Here is a 14362-nt window from a genome sequence, read left to right on the forward strand (position 1 = left end):
ACTCCCCAGAAGTACTAGAGAAATGCTTTAAGCACCAAATGGTTTGTTAGCAAATAGATACGGTCTACACATATACATCCATGGCGGATTCATGTCCATGTATGGCAAAACCACGACAATATTGTAAAGTAATTAGCCTCCAATTAAAATAAATAAATGTATATTAAATAAAAAACACATTATACCTTTGAAATCATATTTTTTAAATTTTAGTTTGGATTAGCATAATGTGGCATCATTATATTGTGAAGATTTCTAAGAAAAAGACTAAATGACCATAAAGTTCATTTTCACATCCAAAACAGTGTGATTATGTAATTCTCTGAGAAAAGGTGTATCACTGTATCACTGATGACATAATTAAACTGAAACAGTAATACAAAAATGTCATGCTAGTTTCCTAAACTATTTCGTGTAGATGCCTTATTCTTGAGAGCTTGGTGGTTTATTTACTGAGTTAATGTCAGTTAACTTATCTAAAGAAAAGAGAAATAAGTTTTATTCAAATTTGAAATATAGCTCATGAAATCTGTCTGTCAGATTGTAGCTTATTTTTAATACCTAGCTTAAGATTTCTATAAAATACATGGATAAAGGCTAAAATACAAAGGCCTTTAACGAAGAGTTGCTTCTCAGCCACCAGGATTGGTGTTCCTGGGAAATTAGCTTGATTTACTGGACTTCTTTTGCTTTAACACTTAAAGGAGGAAACATAAGAAGCCCCTTCACTTGTTTCAATTGGACAAATGAGGAAATGTGCATTTTATGGTAAGAAGTCTAGGGCTTCCCTGGAGGCTCAGCAGTAAAGAATCCACCTGCAAAGTAGGAGATGCAGAGATGCAAGTTTGATCCCTGAGTCAGGAAGGTCCCCTGGAAAAGGATATGGCAACTCCCTCCAATATTCTTGCCTGGAAAATACCATGGACAGGAGCCTGGTGGGCTACAGTCCGTGAAGTCTCAATGAGTCGAACACGACCTAGTGACTAAACAACAAAGGTCTAGTACTATTTGTATTGTGGTCCAGTCACTTGCTTCTTAATCTCTATGTTTTAAAACCTCTTGATATGCACAATGATACCAGTTTAGATACCTGCTCCATGAGCTCCTGACGATTAAGGAGTTCAGCCATCCAAAGCTATAACTTGCAAACACCCAGGAGATAGTCCAAGCCTCATGCACAGGATGTACAAATACCTATATTTAATATTCATGTCTACCAGCAACTGACCTTCTTTCTCTTGTGCTGGGAACAAGTGGTTCAGCACAGAATAGCGCAGAAAGGCGCCAGAAGAGACTGTAGGTTTCCTTGATCTTGGTCTATGCCCCACCCACAAGGAAAATCAATTCCTTCTAAAAAAATAGCAAAAGTTGGATGACATCAGATATCCTTTCCTGTAATTTCTCATTAACAGAGGTACTGCTAGAGTATCTCTAGCATCAAACACATGGAAAATGAAAAGTCAAATAAGATATTATCAACATTTTTTGCAGTGATAAGCCACAGATAAGTCACCAGCTATACATAAAACCACTTATAAATCAAACTTATTTTACTTTAAACAGTCCTGGATATATATTACTAATATATATATATACACAGGCATATTTATTCAATTAGAGATATGTTCAGTCAGATATATAATTAAATTCTTCTTAAGAGAATCAAGTTAATAACAAGTAATCAGAAATCTAAATATATATATATGCACATAAACCCACACACATTATTTTTGAGAAAATCAGATTATGAGCAATTAATGATAAGGGAAATCATAAGGCACTTTTGACCAAGTCAAAACATGGTAATGTTTATTACAAGAATTACACAGATATTTCATATTCCTGTCAAAGGATATAGCAAGTAAACATTTCCATGTAAGAGCATGTCATATGCATGATACCTTTTCATGGACTTTCTGGCCAGGTTCCATCCCTTCAAGATGTTCAGATTCTGTGGATCCCTCACTTGATACCATTTTTCTTTGTATATGAACATTTTGTTCACGCAAGGCAACAATCTGCAAAATAAAAACATTGTGCCTTTAAAATGTAAAATACGAACATGAAGTATAAAAAAATTCGAGTTTACTTGAATGTGGTTAAGAACTAGTAAATACAAACAAATAATCATAATAAACATTAAATTATACTCATTTCATAAATATTTCTAAAATTTAGATTAGCATTTTGAAAAATATTTATAATATTTATGGAATGTAAAATTTACTTAAAATATTTTCTAGTTGGAAAAATGTATCTATCAAGTTTAAAATGTTTGTAAAGTAGTAGGATCCATGAGTTATTAATTGAGAAATTCTTAGTTTATGAGATGAAGTAAAATTCGTATTAGTCTGAATCCTTAAAGTATAAAAAAAAATAAAGACTGAATACTGAAGACCAATTATGAGCACATTCATCTTCCCTAAGAGACAGTACATCTGCAATTTTAAAACAAGCAAATAAATAAACTGGACTTAATTTTGTACCACTACCATAAGCACTTAATTGGTGCTTAAATTGGTCTTAAATTGGTCTCACTGTCATTATTTTAACAGCCATTATCTTAGTAGTTCTAGTCCAAATATAGTTAATTTACAAAAAAAATTCTCAGAAGGCAATTAATTCTTGTAAAACATTAGCTCAGTTTGATACACATGATACTTTGAACTAAGAAACAGATTCTCAGATAGTTGTAGTTTAAGTGATCTTAATAATGTACAGAGTGGAAATCATATTCTAGCATTTTAAAATGGTGTTTTAAAATATATTTGCTATTTACACATATTATTTCAAAAGTCTTTTACATTATATCAATACCACAAGTTATTCATTTCTTGGCAAATTTTATTATAATATCAACTTAGATATTGAGTCAGTATTGGTTCTAGGGGAAATTAATGTCCATTGTATTCAGTACACAATAAATATTGAATCATATTAAACTTACATGTTTAAATTATAAGATGAACAGTTCACATAGACAAATAATTATCAAATAAACAAAAGACTTCAAGAGACTGGCTATTTGTCCTACTGTCTGCCACTGCTGCCTGTATGCCAATGCTGTATTCTTGAGAAAAAGTGATTTTGCATATGACCTCCAGCAGTTCAACACACATTTCTTAAGGGAATATCAACATAATGAAGAACAACTCTGAAAAGGTTCATCTCTCTTGAAGTACTGTGATCACCAAATAACTGGTTCCCTAAAATATCATTCTTGCCCATCTACAATCTATTATCCACAAAGCAGCCAGATTCATCTTCTAAATTTAAGTTATATTGTGTCGCTCTTTAGCTTTCCAAATAACCTCTCTGTTTTTCCCTATTTAGCATAATTTTAAACTTCTTGACCTTCAGGATCCTTTTGACTACAATGGATTCCTTTCAGTCCCTCAAACAGACTGGACTCTTTCTCACTCAGAACTGAGGAACTTGCTCATCTTCCTATCTGAAGCATTCTTCCCCAGCTCAGATTACACCTGACACAATTATATTTCAAAACTCAGCTGAAACACATGCTCCTCAGAGAAAGTACCTAACCACTATATGTTTTATAATATATCCGTGTTTATTTCAGTGTGCACCTTACTCATTAAAATTAATATTTTATTCCTTTATTTACTTACTCACTTTGTTTATTTAGCTAGCAGAAGTCCTAATGACATCTCAAGGGAAAACAATTTTCAAAGGAATACCTTATTGAAGACAACATTTTCAAATGAAGCAGCACATCATATTAGTATGTGCAAGGATTCAATATAAATGTTGAATTAAATAGTGAATGGGTATGGAAAACCAAAGAATATAGATCTAATTTATTCAGAAATAACTATAGATAAAGATTTAGAGTGCTTGAGAATCTTCAGAGACGTTCCTCTCATGTTGGCATAGAAATGAATTACACCAAAGGAAAAGCAGGAGTGAAATAGTCTCTGAATAGATCATTTTTATATTACATTCTTAACATCTTGTCTCTTGCAGAAAGCAATAATACTATACTACTATCAGTACATAATAAAACTTTATCATGAAATTTTAAAAATTAAAGACTTGTATATTGAGATCTCACTAAGCCAACATCCAGCACAGTCATGTCCAGCTCTTTGCAACTCTATAGACTATAGACCACTAACTAGGTTCCTCTGTCCATGGAATTCTCCAAGAAAGAATACTGGAGTGGGTAACCATTCCTTTCTCCAGGGGATATTCCTGACTCAAGGATCGAACTAGAGTCTCCTACATTGCAGGCAGATTATTTATCATCTGAGCTACCAGGGAATCAGAGATAACATCCATGACTTAACAAATAATGTTAAGCCAAAGGTAACAACAAATTTAAAAATTCTTTGCATTTTCTTCCATTATTTAATTTACTTAGAAGTGAAAAGAGAACTTTTAAAAAAATTTCTCACTTTACAGAATAACTTCCATTTGTATAGTAATTCAGATAAATATCAAATATACCCTAGTGCCTAAAATAAAGTGGTCATCTGTAAAGATTTACTGAAATGACTCAGTGAAAGGATGAATTGATGACCTTAACTAAAAAAGTCAAAATGTCAAATTCATATAGAAAACTTATGTCAATATGCTATGCCACTATGTTAAAAACTGCAAACTTTCAGTTTTTCATAACATATACCCATGACAATTCCAAGAAAGACAAACTTTTCAGCCACTAACATGCAAACTCTGCTTTTTCTAAAAAAACATCAATCTCACAAATTAGATTTCTGAAACTGGAGAACAGATGCAAAATCCTCTATATTCTCTATCGTTCTAATATGGTTATATTCTGTTCTATTTTGGCCTAACAACAAATTATCCTGAGCAGTTCTGAAAGCAAAGCTTCAGCCTCTGATTTAATTGTAAGTGTTAATAAGCTTGATCCCTCCTTTCACACTGGGGAAAGTGAGAGGTTCTCTCCTGTGAATACTACTTTGGGGGTTGGGCTCGCCCTTCTGTGTGTGTTCAAAGGGGCAGAGAAGGTCACCTAGAAATCTGTAGCTGAAGGTAGCCCAGACCTCTTTAGGAAATTCTCCCGGCTGGCTTCACAAACGAATGCAGAAGGTGGCTTGGGAAGTATTTTACAAATAGCAAGTGGAATGAAAAGCGACTGATTCTCTGGGCTGTACTGACAGTGGATGCTCTTAAAGGGAGGGCTGAAGTGACTTGTCTGGAATACCAAAGCAGGACTGAATCCCTCATTGCTAAACTGCTAAACCTACTACAAATAGGGTGGCGTGGTGGCTAAGAGGAATCGTTCCTGGGGCGTCTCTGTTGCTTGCTCAGTTGCTATGTAACTGCAAGAATGTACTGGGAACCCACCATGTTAAACTATTTTCATCTGCAAATTAGGTCTTACGATCCACATTTAGCAAGTGATTAAACTGAGACAAAGAGAATTTGATGAGAACTAAGGAATCAAATAAAAGTCCTTATCTTTCGGTTTTTTACTCTATCACATTGTCTTACATGGCTTTGCATTTGGGCTCTGATAAATCAGGGGAAATTAACAGAGGGTGGGCGTGGGTAGGAAGCATTTATTTTCCAAGTACTGTTGTCTGCCCGCTCTGGGCTCCGCTGTACTTCATTAAAGTTATGAACCCCTCCCTGGAGAGATCCACCTGTAGGCAGAACTCTGCATGTATTTTTATGCATATCAATCCACTGAAGGCCCATGACACTCTGGTCAAGAGTCTTTCCACAACCATTTTAACTGATAAACCATGATTTGTCGAGTGTTTGTTGACATTTGTTTTTAAATGCCCAGAATTCATTCATATTTCTCTTGTTGACGACATCTTACATTTTCACTGGGGAATTTTCCTTCTCAGCTCTCATCCTGGACATCCCAGGTGGCGCTAGAGGTAAAGAACCTGCCTATTGATTCAGGAGACTAAGAGATGCTGGTTCGAAGCCTGGGTGGAGAAGATCCCCTGAAGGAGGGCCTGGCAACCCACTGCAGTATTCTTGCCTGGAGAATACCATGGACAGAGGTGTCTGGGGCTGCAAAGAGTTGGACTTGACTGAAGCAACTTAGCATGCACTCTAATCCTAGAGACACTGTCAGTCCAGCAGCCAGAGCCCATGGCAGATGGGGAGCACGTGATCTAAGTCAGCAGCTTCCTTGAGAGAAGCTTCTGGCAGAATTATAGGATAAGGGCCTCTTTCTAGTATGGAAGGTAGGCTAGTGGGATATGATCAGAGCACTGTTTGCCATCAGTTCCTCCTCAAAGAGAAGCAGATAGAAATGATGGAGCCCTGATGTGACTTCTACTGCTGGTTTTAGCCATTTTAAAATCAATTTTATCCCTGTCATCTCCATAAAATGAGCCCTCAATTTTGTCTTTGTGCTTAAACTTTGTATTGATTTTCTGTCACTTGCAACTAGAAGTGTCCTTGCAAATATAACAGGGAACATGGAACGCAACACAACACATTCAATATCTAAATGGGGATTTGGAAAAATGGCTAAGAATTTGTGAGCAAGGCAGTAGAAGACAACTTTTCAGTAGTCAGAGAGCATGAGCTCTTTGTCTTCCTAGTACTGCAGGCTGTTTAATATTCCTGGGGCAAAACACATCTGGAAGAAGATAAAAAATGACAGGTGACTCAGAAAGCTAAAGTATTTCAACTAAAACTCAGGCATCTGTGTGATTCTCGCTCTTCAGCTTATTGGTGAGCCTTGACCCTTCTTTGTGTTTCTTGATAGGTTATTAAGCTTCTGACAGCCTGACTCTGTTTCTAGGCACTCCCAAATCCATTATATTTCCAAGGCAACCTTCCAAGTTATTATTTTTTTTTCTTTTGACCTTTGCCTCTGTTGGGTTGCTTTTGGCCCTGATCAATCTCTGAGAAGCTCTGATCTCACTCAGTGGGCTATGGGTGGTCTTGATGGTCTGTCTTCCAGTCAGGAAAATTACCCAGTGCCCATTCCTTTATTTCTAGCAGACTATTTTGTCAGGAAACATTTAACAGGAGGCTTCCTGTGTGTTGTTTTGGATCTTTCATGAATCCTCTGTTCCTTATTAATTCCTGAATATTCAGGAATTAAGAGGAGAGGCAAGCCTCTCCTTGGACTGAGGAATCCATGCATTTCCTTCATTAGTTTTCCATACGGTGAAAAGTAACTATTTACGACCCTCTTTTTATATGGATCGCCTTTTGGCCTTATGGCCTCTATTGCTCTTTGCTTCCTTGGTAAACTTGTAAAGTCTGGTCTCTTGATCTTTATTTAATGAAGCTATTGGTATATATACTCTTACAGAATTCAGTAAAGCACCCTTGTTCCATCAGAGCTTGGGTCCCTGTGTCATTTCTCTCTTTCTCTCTCTCTCTCTGGCTGATTCCCTGGAGTGCGAAGGCCGGCTGTATAACCCAGGGAATACTAGCCTCTTTCCTTCTTTCACTTTCTTATCGTCGACTCCAGACCACCAGGTTCCAGTCCATTAAGGGACCCCAACAAGTGGCGCCCGAACAGGAACCTGTTCACGTGGCAGATTCGGACGGAGTGACCCCGGGGCCTATTGAGGCCGGTAAGTACTAAGACGGGTCAATCGGCTGGGAAGCCCTTTCACTTTTCTACTCTACTTCATCACTTATTTAAAGTTCAGGGACTTTCAGTTTTGCGCCAGGAAATAGAGGCTTGCCTTCAGACAGTGGTTGAATGTAACCCTTGGTTCCCTGATGAAGGTAGTTTTGGTTTAGAAATTTGGCATCGGGTCAAAGAGAATGTTGAATGAGCCACCAGACAGAGAAAAAATATTCCAATAGATGTCTGGCCCCTATGGGCTCTCATTAAAGCCACGATTCTGCCATTTCAAGGTAATTCTAGCCCTCCTGATATTCGACAACAGGCACAACACTTATTACATGAATATGAATTAGATGATGAAGCCTTACAAAAGGCCCAATTAGAACAACATAAGACATTTCAGAATTTTCCTACTAACCCTGCCCCGGTTGCTCCAAGAGCTCTTCCCCTGCCAGTGGGCACAAATCCCAAAGTCTCTCCCTTGATAGAACCTAATGATTCTGGCAACAACTCCCTTAAGACACCTTTTAACATTAAAACCAACAACACCTTTCTGAATAACAATAATCTACCTCCATTGTGACAGAGGCTCTCTGAATTGCTAGCTTTGCAATCGCAAGTCTCTGAAGCCAATGTTCTCTCAGCCTTTCCAGTTTTAAGTAATGCTGACACTCAAGGGCAGACAATACCTCAATATTAAGGTATTAACTTTTTTCATATGCAACAAATGAAAAAGGCTGTAACTATGTATGGCCCACATTCACCTATTACAAGAAAGATTCTAAATGCCATGGCATCTTCTATTGGAAACTTTATTCCCTATGATTGGCAAATTTTAATAAAAGCTCTCCTTAAACCAGGATAATATCTTCAATGGACAATGTGGTTTCAAGATATAGCCAGAGATCATGCTAACAAAAACACTCGAGCTGGCACTCCCCAAAACCAAATTACTTTTGAAATGTTAACTGACACCAGACAATTTGACACTATAAAAGCTCAAATACAATGCCCTCCTTTGTTGCATGGACAATTGAAAACAGTGGCCCTTAAAGCTTGAGATAAAATTACTCCTCAAAAAAAAATTAAAAAACCTACAGGTAGTTACACTAAAATATTATAAAGACCTGATGAAACTTATGCTGATTTTTTAGCTAGATTCAGTTCAGTTCAGTTCAGTTGATCAGTCGTGTCTGACTCTTTGTGACCCCATGAATCACAGCACGCCTGTCCATCACCAACTCCCAGAGTTTACTCAAACTCATGCCCATCGAGTTGGTGATGCCATCCAGCCATCTCATCCTCTGTCGTCCCCTTCTCCTCCTGCCCCCAATCCCTCCCAGCATCAGGGTCTTCTCCAATGAGTCAACTCTTCACATGAGGTGGCCAAAGTACTGGAGTTTCAGCTTCAAAATCAGTCCTTCCAATGAATACCCAAGACTGATCTCCTTTAGGATGGACTGGTTGGATCTCCTTGCAGTCCAAGGGACTCTCAAGAGTCTTCTCCAACACCACAGTTCAAAAGCATCAATTTTTTCAGCGCTCAGCTTTCCTCACAGTCCAACTCTCACATCCATATAAGACCACTGGAAAAAACATAGCTTTGACGAGATGGACCTTTGTTGGCAGAGTAAAGTCTCTGCTTTTTAATATGCTATCTAGGTTGGTCATAACTTTCCTTCCAAGGAGTAAGTGTCTTTTAATTTCATGGCTGCAGTCACCATCTGCAGTGATTTCTACACTGTTTCCACTGTCTCCCCATCTATTTTCCATGAGGTGATGGGACCAGATGCCATGATCTTAGTTTTCTGAATGTTGAGCTTTAAGCCAACTTTTTCACTCTCCTCTTGCACTTTCATCAAGAGGCTTTTTAGTTCCTCTTCACTTTCTGCCACAAGGGTAGTGTCATCTGCATATCTGAGGTTACTGATATTTCTCCCAGCAATCTTGATTCCAGCTTGTGCTTCTTCCAGACCAGCATTTCTCATTATGTACTCTGCATATAAGTTAAATAAGCAGGGTGACAATATACAGTCTTGACCTACTCCTTTTCCTATTTGGAACCAGTCTGTTGTTCCATGTCCAGTTCTAACTATTGCTTCCTGACCTGCGTACAGGTTTCTCAAGAGGCACATCAGGTGGTCTGGTATTCCCATCTCTTTCAGAATTTTCCACATTTTATTGTGATCCACACAGTCGAAGGCTTTCGCGTAGTCACTAAAGCAGAAATAGATGTTTTTCTGGAACTCTCTTGCTTTTTCGATGACCCAGTGGATATTCGCAATTTAATCTCTGGTTCCTCGGCCTTTTCTAAAACCAGCTTGAACATCTGGAAGTTCTTGGTTCACGTATTGCTGAAGCCTGGCTTGGAGAATTTTGAACATTACTTTACTAGTGTGTGAGATGAGTGCAATTGTGTGGTAGTTTGAGCATTCTTTGGCATTGCCTTTCTTATAGCTAGATTAGAAACTGCTACTTCCCATACCGTAATTGAAAAAGAAGCTAAAAAGCAACTAGAGAAATTACTTGCTTATGAAAATGCAAATCAGAAATGTCAAAAGGCTATAGCCCCAATTCATGAGACAAGGCCTATCATTGATTATTTGAAGGCTTGTCGCAATCTAACATCAGAAACTCAAAAAATGCAAATGATAGCTGAGACAGTGACTGCTTGCTTCAATAGGAAAAATGAAGGATGCTTTACATGTGGAGATAAAAACCATTTAAAAAGGGGCTGCCCAAAGAAAGCTAATAAAAAACCTCCAGAAGTATGCCTCCACTGCTGTAGAGAAATACATTAGGCCAAAGATTGTAAATCTAAATTTTACATTGAAGGAAAACCTATTCCGGGAAACGCCAAGCAGGGGACCCCCCAGGTCCCCTTCAACAAAAGCCAGGGGCAAATTCCATCTTTTCCCTCAAACCCTCAACATCTGGCAGTGCTGCCGTTGATTCACCAGCTCTAAATGACTTTCTCCTTTACCCTCAAGCTCCTCTACCCTCTAGAATACCTACCAGACTTTTTGGGCCCCTGCCCCCACAAAACTTCGGTCTTTTACTTGGCTGATCTAGTTTGACTTCTAAAGGGATTACTGTTCACCTTGGAGTAATTGATTCAGATTATGAAGGAGAAATTCAAATTATGATGTTATCTTAGATTTTATGGCAATTCAAAAAGGGAGACAAAATTGACTCCTTCTACCTTACATTTCTATTAACTCCTCTAATAATGTACGGATGGGCAGATTTGACAGTACAGAACAAAAACAGTCCTTATGGACATCATTGGTATCTGAATTTTCCCAACCAAATATAAATATCAAAATTAATGGTAAAAGGTTTTCTGGTCTCCTCCACACTGGATCTGATATTACTATTATTTCCAAACATCTATGGCCCAAATCCTGGCCTATAAAAAAAATTTCTTGCCAAATTACAGGGATTTCTCAGTACAAGAGGTTAATCAGAGCACTCAAATTTACCCATGTGAGGGACCAGAAGGCCAACCTGCAACATTAAGACCTTATATGATAGATGCACCCCTTAATCTAACAGGAAGGGACTTATTTATACAATGACAAACTCAGATATACATTCCACATTTTCCCTAGGGGCCACTGCTCATTTAACAAATAATACAATTAAGAAAATAACTTGAAAGAATGACGAGCCTATTTAGACAGAGCAGTGGCCCCTCACAAAAGAAAAATTACAGGCGGCTAAAAAACTTATAGATACACAACTAAAATTAAAACATATGAAGAATCTTGTTCTCCTTGGAACTCTCCTATTTTTATTATAAAAAAGAAATTTAATAAATGGTGTCTCCTAACAGATCTTAGAAAAGTTAATACATCTATGAACCTATGGGTGCATTACAACCAGGAATCCCATCACCTACCACTATTCCTCAAAATCAGCACATTATTATTATTGATTTGCAAGATTGCTTTTTTAATATACCTCTACACCTTACCATTACTTAGAGTTTGTTGTTAATAGACAACGTATTACTCCCCAACTAACTCAGATCCATACTGATAAATTATCAACCTTAAATGATTTTCAAAAGCTCTTAGGTATATAAATTGGATTAGACCTTCTTTAGGCATTGCTAATTATCAACTGAATAACCTATTTAATACTTTAAAAGGAGATCCTGATTTAAATAGCCCTCATTCACTTTCTCAAGAGGCACAAGAGGAACTCTATTTAGTGCAAAATAAATTACAAAAACAATCTGTTACTCACATCAAACTAGATTTACCTCTAAAATTATTTATACTCCCCACTCCATTCTCCCACAGAACTTCTTGCCCAACAAAATCACCCAATAAAATGGATCTATACCGGTTTTAGGGAAATAAAGTCACTTACATCCTACCTTGATTTAATTGCTCTAGTCATTATCAATGATAGAAATAAGACGAAAACTCTAATTGGCTCTGATCCTCATAAAATTGTAACACCTATCAAAAATCTCAATTTGAAAATACATTACAAACTTCTGCCTATTTCCAAATAGCTTTTCTGGAATATTTTGGAGAAATTTCACTTCATTATCCTTCTGGTAAGCTGTGAAATTTCTTCAAAAATACTAAATTTATTATTTCCCACATTATCAGCTCACAACCTATACCACAAGCTAAGGGTTTCTATATAGATAAAGCTAAAAACACCAAAGCTTCATTCTGGTCTCTTAAAAAATATAAAGGTTCTTATACTAAATTTAATTCTGCTCAACAAAATGAATTATATGCTCTTATTCAAGTTATTTGCCTACATCCTTACCCCATTAATATAGTGTCTGATTCTATATATTCAATTTTTGTATTAAAAAATATAAAAACCTCCACCATAAACTCCAATCAACTTATTATTCAACATCTCTTTTTCGAACTACACTTTAAACAATTTTTACAATCTTTTTCTATTAAACATATTACAGGTATTCCTTATAATCCACAGACACAAGATATAGTCAAACAAACACATCACACACTAAAATTACAAATAAAAAAATTAAAGAAGGGGGAATACACAGGAACACTACTGTCTTCCTTATCTAAAGCAGACTTTACTAGGTTCCAACATAAAATATTTTCTAAACCTATAACTATTGTTAATACAGCTTTGTTTTAAATTTTTTAAACTTACTACAGGGAGATATCTTAACAAAAGCAGAAAGACATTTCGAGGAATTGAAGGACACTTCTCTTCCTCTGCCCATTTGGTATCAAGATGGGTTCAATAAACAACGGAAATCTGGGAAATTAATCTTACAGGGAAAGGGATATGCTTATATTTCCCCAGATGGATCCAACAAACTCACATGGCTTCCTCCTCAGAAAATTCAACCCAAGGGGGCCCCCGGCATTCAAAATGGAACTGAAACAACAAGAACCCCAGGAGGAAGAAATTCCAATACAGGCCATGTTGGCTCTAAAGATCTCCAGGAAGCACCGCCCTCGGTGGCATCAACCTTATGACCTCCCCTCTTGGGGACAAATAAAAACCCTTATTAATTAAGCTAAAAATCTGGTTTCTCAACAGAGAATGACTTGGGGTCCTGAAATCCTTCCTATCCTATGCTGGCCTGCGACCCCAGCTCCAGCCTGATTAACTAATCAGACTTACTTGGGCTTACTTACCCAACCCCCCTTTATTGCAGGTCATAAAATGGACAAAGAAAGGACTGATGCTGTCAACCAATGATTCCACCCATATGCCCCCTCCCTGAAACTGAAAGAGCCCTCACACCCTGGGGAGGAGGCAAAACTAATTAACATTTCTTTAGGCTAGGAAGTCCTTGCATTGTGCCTGGGCTCAGGGAAATTATGTGTAAACCTCAGCCGACAAACTTGGGTTTTCATCCCGCCTCCAAGAGAAGACCTTCGGACATTGCTTGTATTATTTACTGTGAACCATGTTTACACTACTGAAACTTTAGGGAAAGAGTTAGGGAAAGAACAAAAAACATTATGTATTATGCTACTTAAGTGGCTTAAAAGGTTACTAACTCTATGATGAAACATTACCATGACAAAGGACTTCTTGGCTGGCTTGACGGTGGAATGGCATCCCCCTGTCCTAGAATCATCCTGGATAAACAGTGGGCCTAAACAATGGGACATCTGGAAACTTGCTGCCAGCACCAAAGAACTTGGGAGTTGGACCGGACATTTCACAGAGACCAGTCGTGGTCATAGTAACTATTTCTTTCACTATAATCAGTCATATTTTATACATGCCTGTGTCCCACTTTCTTTTGTTATAGCCATAGAAAATTTACAATTTAATAAGACTTTACATTCTGTAACTTGTATTAATTGCCAATTTGGTGTTACTCCTGTTCATTTCAATCATAGTACCTACAACTGGGAACAAATCAAATTTCATTTACATGATAATACCTCTCTGAATGTACAACTACTGCAAAAGGAAATCTTTGAAACTTTTTCTAAACGTCTGCCCTCTTCCACTAATTTGGAAACTTTAGCTAAAGAGCTCGCTGATCAATTGTCTGGGCTAGACCCATGAAGATGGTTTCAAAGTATTACCCACAGCATCGGGTCTGTAACTGTAACTTTGGTGATTGTCTTGGTAATTATATTTGTTGTTTATCGTTGCCTTTCTATAAGGTTTGTTAATACTAACCAAACTCATTTGGTCAGGACCTTTATTACAAGTATAATAAAATAGGGGGAATTGTCAGGAAACATCTAACAGGAGGCTTCCTGTCTGCTGTTTTGGATCTGTCATGAATCCTCTGTTCCTCATTAATTCCTGAGTGTTCAGGAATTAAGAGGAGAGGCTAGCCTC

At 37.3% G+C, this 14362-nt stretch overlaps 1 protein-coding gene across 21 annotated transcripts in view; it reads right to left on the reverse strand.

Moving 5' to 3' along the window:
• Nucleotides 1-14362, reverse strand: part of PPFIA2 (PTPRF interacting protein alpha 2) — a 500106-nt gene that overhangs the window by 143056 nt on the left and 342688 nt on the right. For all 21 annotated transcript variants that reach the window (XM_070454264.1, XM_070454272.1, XM_070454269.1 and 18 more), the window contains one exon: nucleotides 1902-2018. In XM_070454264.1, coding sequence (XP_070310365.1) covers nucleotides 1902-2018 — 117 coding nt within the window. The remainder of the gene's footprint in view (nucleotides 1-1901; nucleotides 2019-14362) is intronic.

The sequence above is a fragment of the Odocoileus virginianus genome, chromosome 24 (assembly GCF_023699985.2).
Source record: "Odocoileus virginianus isolate 20LAN1187 ecotype Illinois chromosome 24, Ovbor_1.2, whole genome shotgun sequence".
Classification (NCBI taxonomy): Eukaryota; Metazoa; Chordata; class Mammalia; order Artiodactyla; family Cervidae; genus Odocoileus; species Odocoileus virginianus.